The following is a 20,037-nucleotide window of genomic DNA, read 5'->3' on the forward strand; positions in this document are numbered from 1 at the left end:
CTGTTAGTGAGGAAATTATAGATCCATCGACCGACTTTTCCTGTTATTCCTTTAGCGCGCATTTTGTGCGCTATTACGCCATGGTCACACTTGTCGAAGGCTTTTGCAAAGTCTGTATATATTACATCTGCATTCTTTTTGTCTTCTAGTGCATTTAGGACCTTGTCGTAGTGATCCAGTAGTTGAGACAGACAGGAGCGACCTGTTCTAAACCCATGTTGCCCTGGGTTGTGTAACTGATGGGTTTCTAGATGGGTGGTGATCTTGCTTCTTAGGACCCTTTCAAAGATTTTTATGATATGGGATGTTAGTGTTATCGGTCTGTAGTTCTTTGCTGTTGCTTTACTGCCCCCTTTGTGGAGTGGGGCTATGTCTGTTGTTTTTAGTAACTGTGGGACGACCCCCGTGTCCATGCTCCCTCTCCATAGGATGGAAAAGGCTCGTGATAGGGGCTTCTTGCAGTTCTTGATGAACACGGAGTTCCATGAGTCTGGCCCTGGGGCAGAGTGCATGGGCATGTCATTTATCGCCTGTTCGAAGTCATTTGGCGTCAGGATAACATCGGATAGGCTTTTGTTAACCAAATTTTGTGGCTCTCTCATAAAAAATTCATTTTGATCTTCGACTCTCAGTCTGGTTAGCGGCTTGCTAAAAACTGAGTCATATTGGGACTTGAGTAGCTCACTCATTTCCTTGCTGTCATCTGTGTAGGACCCATCTTGTTTAAGTAGGGGCCCAATACTGGATGTTGTTCTCGACTTTGATTTGGCATAGAAGAAATACTTTGGGTTTCTTTCGATTTCGTTTATGGCTTTTAGTTCTTCCCACGATTCCTGACTCCTATAAGATTACTTTAGCTTGAGTTCGATGCTTGCTATTTCTCTGACCAGTGTCTCCCTACACATTTCAGATATATTGACCTCTTTTAGCCGCTCTGTTATTCTTTTCCGTCGCCTGTAAAGGGAGCGCCTGTCTCTTTCTATTTTACATCTACTCCTCCTTTTTCTTAGAGGAATAAGCCTTGTGCATACATCGAGTGCCACCAAGTTAATCTGTTCTAGGCATACGTTGGGGTCTGTGTTGCTTAGTATATCTTCCCAGCTTATATCGGTTAGGACTTGGTTTACTTGGTCCCACTTTATGTTTTTGTTATTGAAGTTGAATTTGGTGAATGCTCCCTCGTGACTAGTCTCATTATGTCGGTCTGGGGCTCCACGCATACATGTCTGAACCTCAATTATGTTGTGATCTGAGTATATTGTTTTTGATATGGTGACATTTCTTATCAGATCATCATTGTTAGTGAAGATGAGGTCTAGTGTATTCTCCAGTCTAGTAGGCTCTATTATTTGCTGGTTTAAACTGAATTTTGTGCAGAGATTTAAAAGCTCGTGTGAGTGTGACTTTTCATCAGAGCTGCCTCCTGGTGCTATTACTGCAACAATATTATTTGCTATATTCCTCCATTTTAGGTGCCTTAAGTTGAAATCCCCCAGGAGCAAGATGTTGGGTGCAGGAGCTGGAAGATTTTCCAGACAGTGGTCAATTTTTAACAGCTGTTCCTGGAATTGCTGGGATGTTGCATCCAGAGGCTTGTAGACTACCACAATGACTAGGTTTTGGTTCTCGACCTTTACTGCTAAAACTTCCACTACATCATTTGAGGCATTTAGCAGTTCTGTGCAAACAAGTGACTCTGCAATGTACAGGCCAACCCCCCCTTCCTTTTGCCTGTTCACTCTGTCACATCTGTATAGGTTGTAACCTGGGATCCATATTTCGTTGTCCAAGTGATCCTTTATGTGGGTCTCAGTGAAAGCCGCGAACATTGCCTTTGCCTCTGCAAGCAGTCCACGGATGAAAGGTATTTTGTTGTTTGTTGCTGGCTTTAGACCCTGTATATTTGCAAAGAAGAATGTCATCGGACTGGTGGTATTGTTGGTACTGGGGGGGGATTTTTTTCCGGCATTAGTATCTGTATCTGTTGGTTTGGAGTGGAGGCCATCGACTGTGGTTCCACTCCAGGAATGACTGGATTTGGTGTACGATTTCTGCCATTTCCTGCCAGTTTTTTTTCCTTCCTGGCACTAAAAAACCTCTCCCTCTTGAGTGGCTGTGGCTACCTAGGTTTTCCCATGGCCTGGATATTTTGTATCTTTTTGTACCCTTTAGATGGTGTGCCTGGCAATTTAAATTATAGCACAGTCTTTCCTGTACTGAAGAGGTACACATTTCAGGGTGAAAAAGCTTACAGGAAGGGAGTTTGCATTTTCCTGTTGTCATATGGGCATGGCATTTTCTAGGGTGGTCATAGTTGCACGTCCCGTCTGTTTTTCCAGATTTCCCATGTCTGCAGATACCAAGTGGATATTATGTGCACACTCTTGGTTTCCGTTTGCCTTGGGTTTCTGTGGCTGTATTCCCTGTTGGTGCATGTTTCCCTGTCTTATTCCTATCCTCCTTAGCACTAACAATGGAGCTCCCACCAGTTGTTTTTGGTAATATATCCTCACTATAGCTAGTGGAGTCCTCTTGTTTGCTATTTCCTGTTGTATTTCTAGTTTGCAATATTGGTTTTATCTTATCTTTGACTACACTTGTTTCCCCACTACGGCTCCTGTCCCCTATGAGGTCCTTTATATGTATTCCTTCCTGCGTATAATTCCCGACTACCTGGACAAAATTTCCAGCTTCACCATTACTGTCTCCCAGGACAGCACCTCCAGCTTCACCATTACTGTCTCCCAGGACAGCACCTCCAGCTTCACCATTACTGTCTCCCAGGACAGCACCTCCAGCTTCAACATTACTGTCTCCCAGGACAGCACCTCCAGCTTCACCATTACTGTCTCCCAGGACAGCACTATCAGCCCCACATTTACTGACTACCAGGACATCACCTCCAGCCTTACAGTTTCTGACGACATGGCCAGTATCAAGGGCAGTACCATTCAGCCCAGACTTTTTATGTTCCCATCTGTTGTAGAAAGCTTCCAGGTTGTCTATGAAAGCAGCTTTGATGTTATCCTCTTTTAATACCCTTGTGATTTTAGTCCACAGATTTTCCTCATTTGGGCATACCCAAAAACACTGAGTAATTGAAATTTTTCATCGTTGAACTTCATATTGTTTTCTGCAGCCCACTGAAAGATTTGGTTGATGTCCGCCTGGAGCCTTACAGTGTCTGCAATGGAAGACACTGTCATGCAGATTCGGGTGTCATCTGCAAAGGAAAACACGGTGCTGTGGCTGACATCCTTGTCTATGTCGGATATGAGGATGAGGAACAAGATGGGAGCGAGTACTGTGCCTTGTGGAACAGAGCTTTTCACCGTAGCTGCCTCGGACTTTACTCTGTTGACGACTACTCTCTGTGTTCTGTTAGTGAGGAAATTATAGATCCATCGACCGACTTTTCCTGTTATTCCTTTAGCATGCATTTTGTGCGCTATTACGCCATGGTCACACTTGTCGAAGGCTTTTGCAAAGTCTGTATATATTACATCTGCATTCTTTTTGTCTTCTAGTGCATTTAGGACCTTGTCGTAGTGATCCAATAGTTGAGACAGACAGGAGCGACCTGTTCTAAACCCAAGTTGCCCTGGGTTGTGTAATTGATGGGTTTCTAGATGGGTGGTGATCTTGCTTCTTAGGACCCTTTCAAAGATTTTTATGATATGGGATGTTAGTGCTATTGGTCTGTAGTTCTTTGCTGTTGCTTTACTGCCCCCTTTGTGGAGTGGGGCTATGTCTGTTGTTTTTAGTAACTGTGGGACGACCCCCGTGTCCATGCTCCCTCTCCATAGGATGGAAAAGGCTCGTGATAGGGGCTTCTTGCAGTTCTTGATGAACACGGAGTTCCATGAGTCTGGCCCTGGGGCAGAGTACATGGGTATGTCATTTATCGCCTGTTCGAAGTCATTTGGCGTCAGGATAACATCGGATAGGCTTGTGTTAATCAAATTTTGTGGCTCTCTCATAAAAAAATTCATTTTGATCTTCGACTCTCAGTCTGGTTAGCGGCTTGCTAAAAACTGAGTCATATTGGGACTTGAGTAGCTCACTCATTTCCTTGCTGTCATCTGTGTAGGACCCATCTTGTTTAAGATCCATATTAAACGCTAATCTTCCAAAATTACGCTTCTTACGGACTAGGATGCGTGCAAAATATGCTGAATCGTCTCATTTTTTAGCCCCATAAAGATGTTAATCCTCAGTACACGATGATAATGTTAGTGACACAAAAACAAATTTTTTTATTTTTATTTTGTATTAACAACAATTGATAGTCTACATTGCGTAGCTACATACCATTTAAGACTCAAGGCCAGAAATAATTAAGTTTACCTAACACTCATCATTCAAGAGAGGTTTTCTTATACTCTATCATGTAGAATGAGTTTCATGGCACACTCCATCACACAATATTTTTTTCTCTCATTGGATGATTTTCCTGTCTTACGTCACTGCACAGGATGATTTTCCTGTCATACTTCATCACACAAAATGGTTTTCCTGTCATACTTAATCACACAGGATATATTTTTTGTCATACTTAATCACATGGGTTGGGCTTCATGTAATACTCCGTTGTACAGAATGGTTTTCCTGTCATATTTCATCACATGATGTTTTCTGTTTCCTGTCATACTCCATCACACACAGTGATCATATATGATAATTTTCCCTACCATACTCCATCCCACAATTATTTTCCTGTCATATTCCATCACAGTATCTGTATCTATGTTCATGATAACATGAATGTAGATAAGAATATTTACGAAGCAACTTGCAATGTAAACAGACTGATTTAGTAACCAGATTTAGGCTTGGTTACGGGTACCCGAAGCAACTTGCAATGTAAACAGACTGATTTAGTAACCAGATTTAGGCTTGGTTACGGGTACCTTTGGCAATTTGGCACACGGACAGATAATTAAACTAAATACACAGTATATGGTCAGCCTGGTGGCCAATTTCTTGAACAGTGTGCTTAATTAACTGTTCACTTATTGGGAATATAGATATACATACAGAACAATAACACATGTGATAAGTCAAGGTATCTAATTAGTGAAAATATGATATCCGACATATAAGACAAACTGTACATAAAGACAGAAAGATAAAACAAATTGTAGATACAAATCCAGATGTACTCCTGCTAACCCTGAATCCCATGGTTAGTTTTCGTTTAGTTCGCCATCACAGAGAATTGTTGTTTAAACACTTTAATGAAATACGTAAGCCTGCGCTGGGAGACTTCACTAGTAAGTTTATTCAGGTATACACAAACACAGTTACATAGAATTATCATACATAACAGCATATGTGTAGAGAACCTAGGATAACCCCCCCCCCCCCAAAAAAAAAAAAAAGTCAGTGACTTATTTCCATTGGGCTGCTAGAATATCGTCAAGTATTTCACTATGGGTCCAGTAACAACGGCAGCTTGAGAATGTCTATTGAGCTGTACTCTGGCGGAAACTCTTGGTGGTTCAAAGCTATGGTTGTAAATTGTCGATAATCCATTGCACGTAGTAGTGAACATTGGTGTATATACCTTGAGTGTTGGTGATACCACACTCACTAGGGCCATGGCTGGTGATGCCTACAACAAAATGTTTGGTGTTCCCTTTGTTAGTGAGGGTGAGAGGTCCTCCTGCAAGATTAAGATTGGTTTATTAGGTTTGAAGCGCTGTCTCCTACATGAGGGCCATTAAAACTACATATCACCTATACACCAGGAGTCAAGGATACTGTGAGAAGCACACCTCACGGTATGTACCCTGCAAACTTAACATATACATAACCTGTAAGTAAAATTGTAGCAACAGCCGACGAATAGTGATAAAAAGATTCAAGAAAACAGAAGAACCTTTATTACTAGGGGCACACGATGTTTCGTACACGTGGGCGAAACGTCGTGTACCTCTACTGATAAAGATTCTATTTTCGATAATTACTTCTGAAATTTTCTTTCAGTGATCTAAACTGTTAAGAAATGACAGTTATACTTAAGACAGCAATACTGGGCAAGCATATCTTATAAGCAACAATATGAATGACACTGTCATAGATAAAGTGCTGCAGCTATAATTATAATTATATATAATTAACCACTATGATTATATATAATTAACCACTATAATTATATATAATTAACCACTATGATCTTAGGTCTTCAACCTATCAAATTCTCTACTGATCTAGACATCAAGCCTAGCTATTAGACTTCCTATTAACCATGGTCTCCAGCCCAGAGCTATAATCTAGCTATCTGGGACATTTGAAGAGCCCGTCAACATGGACTCTTAAGTGTGGTAGTGACGCACCTGAGTCTCCGGAACAGGTATCCTTGCCCTCTCCGCCAGCACAGAGAACCATGCGAGGATCGGGATAGCTACTCCTCATAATTTCGCATGACTCTGAGTTGGTGATGGGCAGCTGCACTTGCTGGAGGGTGTCCAGTCTGATGAAAACTGACGAATCTGAAAGGAACGCTTGGTTTTCATTGACAATTTCTGGTTCAGGAGTGAACTGTAGGCAAGAATGAAGTATTTTGCGTCTAAACATATATAGTATGTGGAAACTAAGGTTTCACACTCTCGTGAACGTTACTGATTGCTTCTGACACGTACTGCTTACTCTGAAAACACCCACCAGTGTGACAAAAAAAAAATAAAATAAACAAAAAGTACTGAACAGTACATATATGCATAACCAAGACAGTCAAGCAAGAGTGCATCTTTTGTGTGATAGATATAGTTATGTGAATTAAAATGTTATATTTTAGTTCTGAGCCTCACAGTGCTACGCAATAGCATCTATTTAAGAACATTTGATAAATGAAAAGTAATTAAATGCTTTGTGAGTATCACGAATTTAGCCATTACTATCCCTTCCTCCCCCTCACTTTCAGTTCTGTCTCGCTCACCATCACCCTCATCCCTGTCTCACACTCACCCCTGTCTCCCTCGCCCTCACTCTCACTTGTTTCTCACTCTCACCTCTCTCTCTCTAACCCTCGTCTCTCTCACCACTTCTCCCTCACCCTCTTTCTTTTTCACCTTCACTTCAGTCTCTCTTATTCACACTTACCTCTAGAAATGGAGCCCCAGCCAGCTGCCCAGGCATGCTTGTCCAAGAACTCATCCTCTGTGATACCCATCTGTTGCTTCAGGTCGACAGGCAGGCAGATTGGAACTACATGGACTGCAACAACACATGAACATACGGTGAAGGAGGAGAAACCTAACTCTCGGATAAAAAAAAAAAAACTAAGCTCTCAGGAAGGGAGGAAGTAAGGCCCAAGATGTCCACCACATTTATAAGCAATAAAACTCAAAGAATCAAAATTATGGTACCGTGACTGGAAGAAGTCACAAACAACCCACACGTAGGAAAAGACTCCAATGTTCGGGTCCATCCTGGACCAGATATCAAGTCTCATCTGTGAGACTTCTAAAGAACTGGGTTAATTAATTCGCTTAATAACTTTAATATGCACCTCGTACTCATCATGTGGGTAGTAGGCAGAAGATTAAAAAGGTACATAATGGGTTCATGGACTGTGGCCCAGTGTTATGAAAACTAATTAAATTGCAGTGATAATGAACTGACTACACGTTTATAACCTGGTAAGGATCACAGACTTGTTTACGCAGACATAAAATAGTTAACTGTGACAATAAAACTTTAATACTGACTTGGGTTGAGGACAGCAGGCCGGGAGAGTCTCAAGAGGGCAATGTCATTACACTTGTTACAAGGCTTCTTGTAGTCTGGGTGTGAGATTATTCTCTCTACGAGGATATCTTGTGGGGCCGGTGCACACACACCTTTCTCACAGTCTGGGTTGATGTTGAGTGTGTGCTCTCCTACCCTCACACTCTCTCTGCCAAACAAGAATTATGACCAATATAAGGACGAGAAGTCCACATGGTGGTGTAAAAGATATGCACATTTATTTATTTACTGCAAAGCACTTAAACCGTGTGAGTCACAGCGCAAGGAATGGTGGAGGCTCGATCCTTCGTCCGTTGTCTCAATAAAAGATTTTAATGTATATATAAGTAAGTAAGTAGTTTATTCAGGTATACACAAATACAGTTACATAAAATTATCATACATAGCAGCATATGGTATCAGAACTATGCAGTTATAACAGTGTGGCAGAAGTTAGGTAACTCGTAAGTCTCGTAATTAGTGGATTGAGGATATAGCCTTCACTGTTGAATAACCCTCAAGGGTCTAGCGCTTTACATAATGAAATGTGGCAATAATTTGTTATAAAAATTCAATAATATATATATATATATATATATATATATATATATATATATATATATCTGTGTGTGTGTGTGTGTGTGTGTGTGTGTGTGTGTGTGTGTGTGTGTGTGTGTGTGTGTGTGTGTGTGTGTGTGTGTGTGTGTGTGTGTGTGTGTGTGTGTGTGTGTGTGTGTGTGATTGAAAAGTGCTTCCTAAATTTAGTGTATATCATTTTAACTGTAGCATAGTTAGGTTGATAACTTTTTATGCACTCCATACCCATCCTGCCAACTGTGGCATGGTCACTTACAGTGTAGTAGTAGTATCGTTGCAGTGAGCAGCTGTCAGCACATATCGTTCAGAGATGAGCACTCCCCCACACGTCCAGGTCAACACTCCCCGGGCTGTACAAACATTAAAGTTTTAATGCACGTAGCTCTGTAACCCATATTAGTTTAGCACTTGTTTATGAATAGAACAATAATGATTGGACTCATCTTTTCTCCCTTTCAGAACCACCTCCCCTTCTTTACCAAAAATAACGATGAAATTGCTTTCGTATTTTTGCTTACTGAGACCTGCTATCCTGCCTCAACTCATTTATAGGCTATGAGGTTTTATCCTGCCTCAGCTCATTTACAGGCTATGAGCTGTTACCCTGCCTCAGCTCATTTACAGGCTATGAGCTGTTATCCTGCCTCAGCTCATTTCCAGATTATGAGGTTTTATCCTGCCTCAGCTCATTTACAGGCTATGAGCTGTTATCCTCCCTCAGCTCATTTCAAAGCCCATTCCTATTCAAGATACTACAAACCTTCCCCAGGATGCCACCCCACAACATTCGACTAACATTCGTAACTGCTTGCCACTAGGTGAGCTGATGTAGCGGTCTTCAGGAGACTTGCCCACACTGTTAATTAAGCTCCGTCCGGGAATCGAACCCGGGTTCATTGGATGTTGTGAGCCGAACGTCGTCTGAAATGAACTAAACAAAAAAAAAAGTGTTGAAAGACTGGATATATATAGTTACTTCGTCCACGTAGTAGGACCATCCATGGCCAGGCGAGGAGGCTGGCGTCCTCTCCGTCAATGATTTGTTGCGTGAGGAGAGAGATGCCGCAGCGGGAAGGTAGTAGTGAGCGGCCAGTAATTTGACTGATAGCTGTTGAAGAATTGACAGGACAACACACCAGTGGAATACTGCCTTCATAGCCACAAAAAGAGCTGGTGGAGATAACACAAGCCAAATTTAAAATGCAAAGCCAGCATGATCACAATACTGTGGAAAAATTCACAACTAATTAATTCTCAAAGTGAAGTTTAGAACTGGACGGTTCAAAACGTTGTCTGGTTTTCATTATTCCAGTTTGCACATAAATTATTTTGTGAGTGTACACGCATGCCAGCACACACCACTAACAGCGGGCAATTCACAATTTATTAAACGTGTAAATTTTCTTTTCGATATGATCTTGGAATCTGCCATGTGGGCTGGTGATAAATTACTCTCCCTCTCTCTCTCTCTCTCTCTCTCTCTCTCTCTCTCTCTCTCCAGAAAAAAAAAAAAAAAAAAAAAAAGGAGGGGCGCGTATAAGTATTAATTTTTTTTTTTTCGAGTATGTGAAATATGTTTGCATCAGACAAGACTAGGCACCCCACAACACATTACCCACAATACGTTACCCCCGGTGGTCAAGTAACTTATTAAATCCAACTTCCTCTTCAGAAACATTTGTTTCACAGTAATGTAACTAAAACAATCTGCAACATACACTGTGTTGCCTGAATCAGTTAAGAGAATGCAACTCGGTTTGAGTCGATTTGCTTGAGATTTTCAAAATTTCCAAAGAACTGCTAAATTTCAGGTAAGAAAATTGTCAATTAGTCACCGTATATATAAAAGTAATAAATACAGAAACTAACCAAAAATATACTCATTTTAAAGTTCTTTATCCGGAAAGACAATTTCGCTAAAAAAAATTAATCCTGGTATTATTTTTTTCGTTTTCTCCATCCTAAAATGAATTCATGCTCAACGGGCTTATATATATATATGTATATATATATATATATATATATATATATATATATATATATATATATATATATTTGTTTACACACACTGAAAGCTATTTATTTTCTATATTTCCTTCGTTACTTTACAGTTACTGTTCTGGGACTTACATCCTTAATGACCCATATGCAGTCGATAGATTTTAAACCTCACAAGCTAACTAGACTTACCTGATCAACGTCTGGCTTCCATTTTTAGGTGGATTTCTAGAACGCAACTGACGTAGGAGAGACAATAGTGGGGGACAGGTTGTGATAGGTCCGCACATCCCCTGCTGGCCCTTGTTTTGAATACAACCTGCAACATATAAACCTACTCACCATTCAAAACATCCATACTTATTACTACACCTACTACTTTCATAGAACACTTAATTCTGATATAAACCCTCCCCTCAAACGTCTCCTTACCAACCTCAACAGAACACATGACCATAACACAAGGCACAGATCACTCTTTGATGTTCCTCGAGTCCATCTCACGCTATGCAAAAACTCAATGCACATAAAAGGCCCTAAAACCTGGAATTCATTACCTGTGAATATAAAAGAAACACTGTTTATAAATTCAAGTCTCTTCTCAAAAATCACTTACCCACAACTAAATAAATACTGAATAATTGTATCTCATAAATTGTATCTCGTAAATGTTTCTCATTATTGTATCTCACAAATGTCTTGCCTGTGACCCAATCAAACTTTATTTTTTAATTACATTACCTAACAGAATACTCCAATCTACTGAATGCTCAACAACACAGTAAATGACCATATGACCTGTGTTTGTAATACTCATTTGTGCTAAATTGTTATGTTTACAATAATGTTTACCACTGAATATATCATTGCTTAGTTAATCTTAAGTTAATTTTAAGCCTGCTCATAATGCTCTGCATACAAGGGGCTTTGGCATGCTGCACTGTAATAGCTTTGTACTTCACTGTATCATGTTCAAATTAATAATAAATAAATAAATAAATAAATGAGTTTTGGTCGCTGCGCGAGCCCAGAAAGATATCAGTATCCCATAAGCCCAGCCAGCTTCTTCTTCCGTCTATAAACATTATAATAAACCATTAGTGAGATATTCTTTTCTAAAACTCATTTTTTATTGCTAAATTTAGTTTTTTCTCCCATCACACACAGACTCACGCTCTTCACTTTTACTTTACATATTTTAGCTGAACATTCCTTCAGCGGGGGACTCCCGCATGCTACTAGTTGTTCCATTAAGAAGTCTGATGAAACCGGCATACGTACTGAGCATACCGACTAGTGAGAAACTCAGACTGGTTTCCTTGCATTTTTTGTCACCATCCCTTCACCCAAGTGCTTGGAAACATGGCTTCTTAGGAAAATCCCATGTTCAATGCTATGACCTTAAAACCTTGAAGGGATACTGCTTCCAAACATCTGATTTTATTTGTTCCTTAACGATGATTGGTGGTCTGTCTAGGTCAACAGGTACACAAATAACCCGCACATAAAAGAGAGAAGCTTTTATGTGCGGGTTATTTGTGTATCGTTCCAGTCAATGTTCTTTGTCAATGGTCCAAGTCGGACCGAAACGTCGTCGTAAGCTTCTCTCTTTTATGTGCGGGTTATTTGTGTATCGTTCCAGTCACGGTATTATGCCTTTTTTGTTATTTAGGTCAACAGGTCACAGTAACTGTAGGTCTAGATGAGTTCCTTTGACAGTGTAGCTGAACTATAATGAATTCGTATCATTTCACTTTATAAATTCGATTTTAAAGGTTTCAGAAACAGATTTATTTTTTTTAACCTAATAATCAGTTATTGTTGGAAAGCGAGACGAGAAACTAATTTCCATCTATGAAAAATATAAATGACAAGTGGAACGACAAATTTGCTTTCAATGTATATGGATAGCAGACTTGTTTAGTCATTATATCAAAGATAGATGTAGTCACGATTTTCTATGGAGCTCTTAGGATTAGTAGCTCATTTTAGATGATGAGTTGAAAATCATTATGCATTAATTTACATTAACATAACCCAGACCTTTCTTGATCGACTGTAGGATGTGAATGGAGAATAGTTATATAACACTACTTGAGAATGCGTCAAAAACGGATTTCTTTTAGATGTGAGAAATCCTCATACCAAGTATTATTTACTGATTCCTTTATTTCCTCCCTGATGTCTCTCTGTTTAGTGTAGTCCTTGACCCTGCTGCATTTAGTCTCACTGAACACGGACATGTTATAGCTTGTAGGGATATAACACAAGGCAAGAAGAGGTTGATATCATTATAAGAAAAGTCTTATCATAGCCCGCTGCTCAACACAGAGGGAGCACCAACTATGAGTTCAGATCCGAAGACATCCAGAAAAGTTCGAATGGATTCACCAGTATCATAAAATATGGTACTACTACATATGCACATCTACAGTGAACAATAATTTTATCCATCATAGTGAATGGACCCTGGTCCTTCAGCGTGCAGTACTTTCATGTACGTCAAACCTAGGTATGGTCCCCACAGCAAGACACTCATTTCACACTTATACAATACTTCCTGTAACTCGCACGTATTGACAGGACAATCCAGTATCCTGTACCACGTAATGCCTGTGCATTCATAAATTTCAGAATATGAATATAAACAAATACCTTAGACTATTGTGTTTCTTGAGCAATGTAGTGTGGCGTGGCCTAGTTGTGCTTCAAACAATCCCACAGTTTTTTATATGAAAGTAGTTTCAATATTTAAGTATCTATTAATTGTTTGATAGTGTATCATTTTCATCCAGGAGCCTGCCGGGTTCGAGACCTACATCTACATTATATTAACGGGGAAATGCTAAATTCGTAGGAGTCACACCTCATGGAAAATGAATGAGAGGCAATTAGGTTCTATCTCCAATTCCTTGAATTAAGAGCCCTTCATCAACATCAAGGCACCCTTCTTGAAATGTCGAGACCTGTTCTTTATCACTTACGGGTTCCTGACTGTGCGTCGACTGACGCCATCACCATCACTTGTACTATCACCATCACCATCACCTGGGGTCGCGTCATCGTAGTACCTACGAAGATAACATAAGAACATAGTTAAAAAAATGCAGAACACCCAACAATTAACACTCTCAGGAAAAATGCTTCATTGTCGTGCTTTTAAGGCAGAGTGTGCGACCTTTGCTTCTAAAGCAACGATCGTGTCTCCAAGCAAGCCGAGTGTAAACTCAGTGCTACAAAAACTCCGCACTAAGCAGTCTAGCATTACGAAATGAGGAAACACGTTACAGTATTTCAGTTTCTTAGAACTGTTGGGAACGGCTGTAACACCAACTATTGTACTAACTAAACCAAACGAGCCGAAACTCCAGCCTGTTGATACAGCTAACAAATTGAATGACTTCTCAGCCACAGGATCAAATCTCGCCAGTAAAATTCCAATTACCAATGCCCGTGCTAATGATTATTTAGATGGAAACTTCCCAGCATCCCTCTATCTTACACCAACAGATCTCACTGAGGTTACCATGATTATAATTATTAACTTTCTAAGAAACAAATCAGGAAATGTAACCCAAGTACCACCACTACTGTACAAAAGAGCGAATCAAATCCTTTCACCCATCATTGCATTACTCTTCAACAAATCAATAGAAACCAACACTTTTCCGGCATCACTTAAAATAGCATGGATTACACCAATACACAAAGGCAGTGACCCAACAGATGTAAACTATTATAGGTCAATATCAAACTTGCATTTACTTTCCAAAGTCTTCGAGAAGCTCATACACAAAAGGTTATACTCCTTCATAACATCACAAAGCATCCTTAACCCCTGTCAGTTTGGCTTCAGGAGAAACAAAAGCACAAATGATGCAATAATAAAAATGCTAGACTTACTTTACACAGCACTGGAAAAAACGGATACCCACTTGGAACTTAAGAAAGCTTTTGATACAATAGATCACAGCATCCTACTCCTTAAGCTTGATCACTAAGGTATAAGAGGCCATGCACTTGTATTCATCAAGTCCAACCTTACTAATAGAAAGCAATACGTTTCTGTCAAGGACACAACCTCCTCAACAAGACCCCTGGACACTGGTGTACCACAGGGAAGAGTTCTTGGCCTCCATCCTTTTCCTTTTATACATCAACGATCTCCCAAGCATATCTCTTATCTTATCTTATCTTATCACAACAAGTTACGACTATTCTCTTTGCTTACGACACGACTTCTGTCATCTCCCACTCAAATCACTCAACACTGTTGTTAACGAAGAGCTCGCAAAAAATAGCAACCTGGAAGACTGTCAACAAACTTACACTTAATGTAGACAAAACCTTTCACATTATGTTTGGGAGTAGAGCAAGTGAGGTCCAACTAAACATTAAGCTTAACAACATCCTTATTGTTAAACATAATGAGGGAAAATTCCTGGGTCTGCACCTTGACATCAACCTGAAATTCAACACCCATATCCAACACAAAACAAAAACGTCTTTAAAACAGTTGGCATCCTCTCAAAGATATGTTACTATGTACCACAAACAGCACTGCTTACACTATACTATTCACTGTCGTTGTGCCTGGGGTTCCACAACGACAAATCTAAAACCAATAATAACCCAACAAAAATCTGCAGTGCGAATGATCAACAGCACCCCCCCCCCTACTCTTGAAAGACCTAAACCTACTCATTATACAAAACATTCACTCATACTATTGTGCAACCTACATTTACAGAACAATCAATTCTAACAAATCCTGACCTGAAGTGCTTTCTTGACAGTTGCAATAGGACTCATAAACACAACACTAGGCACAAAAAAACCTCTATGACATTCCCAGTGTCAGGCTAAATCTTTTCAAAAACTCAATGTACATATAATGGCCCAAAATTTGGAACTCTGCCAGAAATCTCTAGAACCACTGGCTTAGCTAGCATTTTTAAAACTACAGTTAAAAAAACACCTTATTCCCTAACCTATCCCAGTCCTTCATAAATACATTTGTAAAACTATACATACATTTGCTCAATGTCATGAACATAGGTAAAACTTTATAATCAATATATACTTACTCTCAATGTCTGTATTCACCTCAAATGTTAATCACTCGACTCACGAAATCGTAATGACACGATTGCAAACAAACTCTCTGATCGCGGGTTCTATCCCCACCCGTGGTATGGTTAATCACTCCATTGTGTCCACCTAAAGTTATTAATCAAAATTGTAATTTTTCTTATCAAAGCCATACAGCATGACCTGACAGAATATACAGTTCTCTTGTATTCATTGTTACTCAATGACCATAAGTACTGTTATTGCCTTATTAATTTTAAGTTAGTTTTAAAGTTTGCCCGAAATGCTTTGCATATAAAGGGGCTTTTGGCATGTACACCCAAGTATTATATTCCTTTGCACAAACATGTTTCATGCTGAAATAAATTATTATTATTATTATTATTATTATTATTATTATTATTAGTAATTAATTATTACTCATTGTTTGGCAAGAAGAAACTCGCTTAAAATCCACCCACAGTGATAACGCAACTTAATCTTTCTTACTTATCTTTTCCTGTTTACCTACACCCTTTTCGCTGCTACATCCTACGCCAGTCCTTCCTCTCCCCACTCCAGTCATGCCTATTTCTTAAATAAATGATAAAGATAAAGGTATCCATACTTAGGTAATACATACGCATCAATAACAAAAAAGGCACAATACCGTGACTGGTATTGTGCAGTACGAAAACACTAGTAACCATGTTCTCATGAAATGTTAATATTTTTTTGGACGTCAAATATGCTTAGAATATAGGAGAAAACTATCCTATGACTATTAACGGGGCCTCTTTTAACATATCAGCCATTTACCCCGCAAGGTAAGGTGACCAAAAGAAGGAAAATTCCTATACCATCACTCATGCTCTAGATTTCCCGAAGCGATCAAGAAAGACCATAACATCCCTACCCATCTTTCAACCTTTAATCAGCAAATATAAGAAATATCTTTGGAAAGATAAAAGATCACTTGAGAGGGAACTAGACTGGTATATCAAGGCTATGCCTGATCACCTGGGTTGTGATGTGTGGGGATACTAACAGCCTGACTGATCAGGTAGTCACCAGGCAAATATAGTCATTAGAAAGACTGGCCAGAGGGTTTTCAAACGTACAGATAAAAATCAGATATGTTGCTTAACACGCCTTGCTGGAAGTCGCGCTAAATCGTGAACAAAACGTAAAAATGCTTATGGACAGGTTCTCGGTTACTGCCAAAGCCAGATTTAAATATTATTTATGTTAGGTTAAGTTAGGCGAGGTTATATCAGGTAAAGTTTTGTTAGGTTAACTTAGTTTAGGTTGACAATGTAGAGCGGGCACATGACTAGCTAAACGTACTCACCTATTTGTGGTTGCAGGGGTCGAGACTCAGCTCCGGGCCCCGCCTATTCACTGATGGCTACTAGGTCCTCTCTCTCCCTGCTCCATGAGCTTTATCATACCTCGTCTTAAAGCTATGTATGGTTCCTGCTGTTATTGCTGCTGAACAGCGGTTTAGTGCCGATGAAGGTAGCGTAGGTAGCAATGATACGGCCGTGGACTAGGTTGGCTTTAATTGGATAGGAGTGAGTACACAACGGGCAGTGTGAGGGAGTGACCGCAAGCCAGTCCGTGGAGGGGGAGCACTTGTGTCTGTCAAGTCGGTCGGCCTAGGAGTGAGGGCCGGTGGGCTCAGCCTCCCACTGACGTGGGTGAGCCTACAGAGGGCAGCACCTAAAATGCCGCGAAATATGAACTAGTCAGAGCAGACGGCTAGGCTGTGTGTTCTGACAGTACAGGCTGTCTACACTGCCTCCGCTAGATCACTTGCTAGACTGTTCCACTTCCTGACAACTTTGACTCAAAAAATACTTCCTAACATCCCTTTGACCCATCGGAGAATTCAACTTCCAATTGTGACCCCTTGTTTCTGCGTCCCATCTCTGGAACATCCTGTCTCTGTCCATTACTAGCTTGAATGTAAGCAGGCACATAATTAAACGTGTTAGAAAAAACACTCTTATCATATCCAGTGTAAGGAGGATGCAAGACATACATTGCAGTGCACCTGGAAGCACGAGTTACATGGGGAAACCCCGAAATCTTTCCCACCGTCTCAAAAACCAGTTATTGCAGCTTGTTTAACAAACAAGTATTAAAATGTTCAAGACAGGAATATGTCAGTGTTTCTAAGCAGGGTCTGGCAGATAGGTTCCACTCTCCTAAAAATATAATTTTCTCATATGCACTGATAGATATGTACATTAACTTATCGTGTACATTTTTTTTTTTTACATTTTTAATAAAAAATAACCTAGTAATCTAACATTCCTAAATTTAACGTAATATATAATATCTAATTACCACCCAGCCTATCTTATGCCACAATAAATTTATTTAATATTGTTTACCTGTAGAGAGAGATTTAATGTATTTTCATAAATTTCGTGACGTTCAGAAAATTTTTCTACAAATTAGTTATCAAAATGTAATTACAGGAAAAGACTGCACTGGGGTGTGGCATGAACTGTTAACAACAGCCTAAACAACCATGTATTTCCGATACAGTCTTGTTCAGGAAGTTTTAAAAGCTATATATTGAGGGGAATTTACCTGTGAGAGATGCAAGCAGGGTATAAGGGTGGTATGTATTCACTGCGAGGGTCAATGATACACTGCTAGACTGGTGAGCCCCTCGCAGCTGGTATATGAAGACTATCTTGACCCCTCCCTCACCTCCATAAAAGGTCTACGAGGACTCATCATGACTCCTCCCTCACACCACCTCCACTCTCCTAGGTCAAGAGGGACTCTCCATCATGACTCCTCCCTCACACCACCTTCTCTACACCTGTCGACAAGGCCTCTATCATGACTTATCCCTTACATCCCCTCCCCTCGCACCACCTCCTCCACACAAGGTCGACAAGGGCCCCATCATGACCTTCTCCCTCCCGTCTGCACTACACGAGGTACAGAGAAGAGCAACTTACAGAAGTTTCGACACAACATACGTATTACGTAGGTGTCTGGCCCTCCTCTTTTCAGAATATAATGTACATAATGAAAGTAATAATAGATTACTGAACCATTTTACCATTTTGTTGGAAAAGGAGCCACTGCTAGACATTATGGAGCTTAGGGTATAATGTCCTTGTGGATCTTAGGTAAACCATAAAAGTAAACTCAAGCAAACCAACTAGTCTTGTTTGAGATGATTCTCTTTAGACTGAGGCTAAGAACACACATCTCAACCATTCCTACCTGCGTCTAGGTGCTTCTGCTCCTGTGTATGACTTGAGGCAAGTATCAAGTGGAGGAGCACATTTTGACTGTAAACGCCATCAACCTTCTCTTTTAGGCTGTTTATAATTACCGAGGTACCTCCAGGGACCTCTGGGTAATTTTAGAAGACTTTTGAGGCTAACAGTTTATTTTTTTAACAGTTGCCCGTTATTTAACATAATGTCAAGGTATTCATTTTTCATTTTTATTGCCCCAGTAAGTTTTAATTGTTGACGGCTAGTGTACTTCGTTTGTTCTAATGTAAGTTTGTATGTATTTATTGTTGAAGAGAGCGATAAGTCGTCTCATATGTATAAACGCGCTTAATATACACAATTTCTTCCTTTCGAGACAAACGTTTGTGGGTTTTCCCCGGCAGTCTCTCTCTCTCTCTCTCTCTCTCTCTCTCTCTCTATATATATATATATATATATATATATATATATATATATATATATATATATATATATATATATATATATATATATATAGATATATATATGTATGTATATGAGGGTCCCGCTTATACAGCAGGTTAGGCTCCGGGCTGCTGCTGTAAAGTGTTAGTTAACGTTTTTTTCACTTTCAAATGCATATAAAAGCCTCATAGCATGTTTACGTTATCATATATTAAGTGAGCAATAAACTAGGCCTAAAAAATGCATATACAGTGCACACATTACTTACTATAAGATATTTTCGTCCTTAGCTTATAGTGAGTGATGAATACATTTATGGTAGGAAATCTGAATAAATGAATGGAGGTAATTGAAAACCACTGCATTAGCGAAATGTTTTAAAGCGAAACGCTGTAAAGCGAGACTTGCCTGTATACATATATACAGAGACAGATCACAGTCAGCAGGACTCGACTCCATTACAGGGAGACGGGCGAGGTTCAATCTGTCAGACACTGCAACACAAGGGTATCTTGGTACAGACCTGCAATCAACTTGTTACCTAACAACCTGTCGGTATTTTATACCATTTTAATGTTCAGTGACGCTCTTATCCACTCGACCACAAATGCCTCAAAAGCTGGGCAGTATATGCCATACAACCACAGGGGGGAGTTGAATGACAGCTCTAGGCCTTGTGTTGCAGCTAACACGTACGCACCTTCCGGGCTCTATTCCCTCTGCAACATTGCAAGCAAAAGTTTGTTGGCTACAACACGAGCTATCATTCAACTCCTTCCTCTGGTTGTTTTGCATCTTTTATCGCTTGTCCCCTATTACTTATATATATATTATGGATGTGCAAAAGTATCGTTATCGGATGGCATCAGCAATTTTTACGATATCGATATTGGTGAAAAAACGGCTGATACCAGCCGGCACATTATAAAATATTAACACTACCTCACGA

The 20,037-nt window shown here is 39.9% G+C and overlaps 1 protein-coding gene across 1 annotated transcript; it reads right to left on the bottom strand.

Annotated features, from left to right (window-relative positions):
- Window positions 1-4,249: 4,249 nt before the first annotated feature.
- On the bottom strand, window positions 4,250-18,685 carry LOC128693252 (serine protease easter). Its single transcript, XM_070089350.1, has 9 exons — window positions 18,649-18,685; window positions 13,311-13,397; window positions 10,519-10,645; window positions 9,305-9,498; window positions 8,585-8,678; window positions 7,713-7,900; window positions 7,105-7,218; window positions 6,339-6,494; window positions 4,250-5,665 (listed from the first exon to the last, which is right to left on the bottom strand). Exons 2-9 carry the CDS (start codon window positions 13,387-13,389, stop codon window positions 5,508-5,510), a joined length of 1,110 nt encoding a protein of 369 aa, XP_069945451.1. The 5' UTR covers window positions 13,390-13,397; window positions 18,649-18,685; the 3' UTR covers window positions 4,250-5,507.
- Between the last annotated feature and the right edge of the window lie 1,352 nt (window positions 18,686-20,037).

This window comes from Cherax quadricarinatus, chromosome 28 (assembly GCF_038502225.1).
Source record: "Cherax quadricarinatus isolate ZL_2023a chromosome 28, ASM3850222v1, whole genome shotgun sequence".
Taxonomy (NCBI): domain Eukaryota; kingdom Metazoa; phylum Arthropoda; class Malacostraca; order Decapoda; family Parastacidae; genus Cherax; species Cherax quadricarinatus.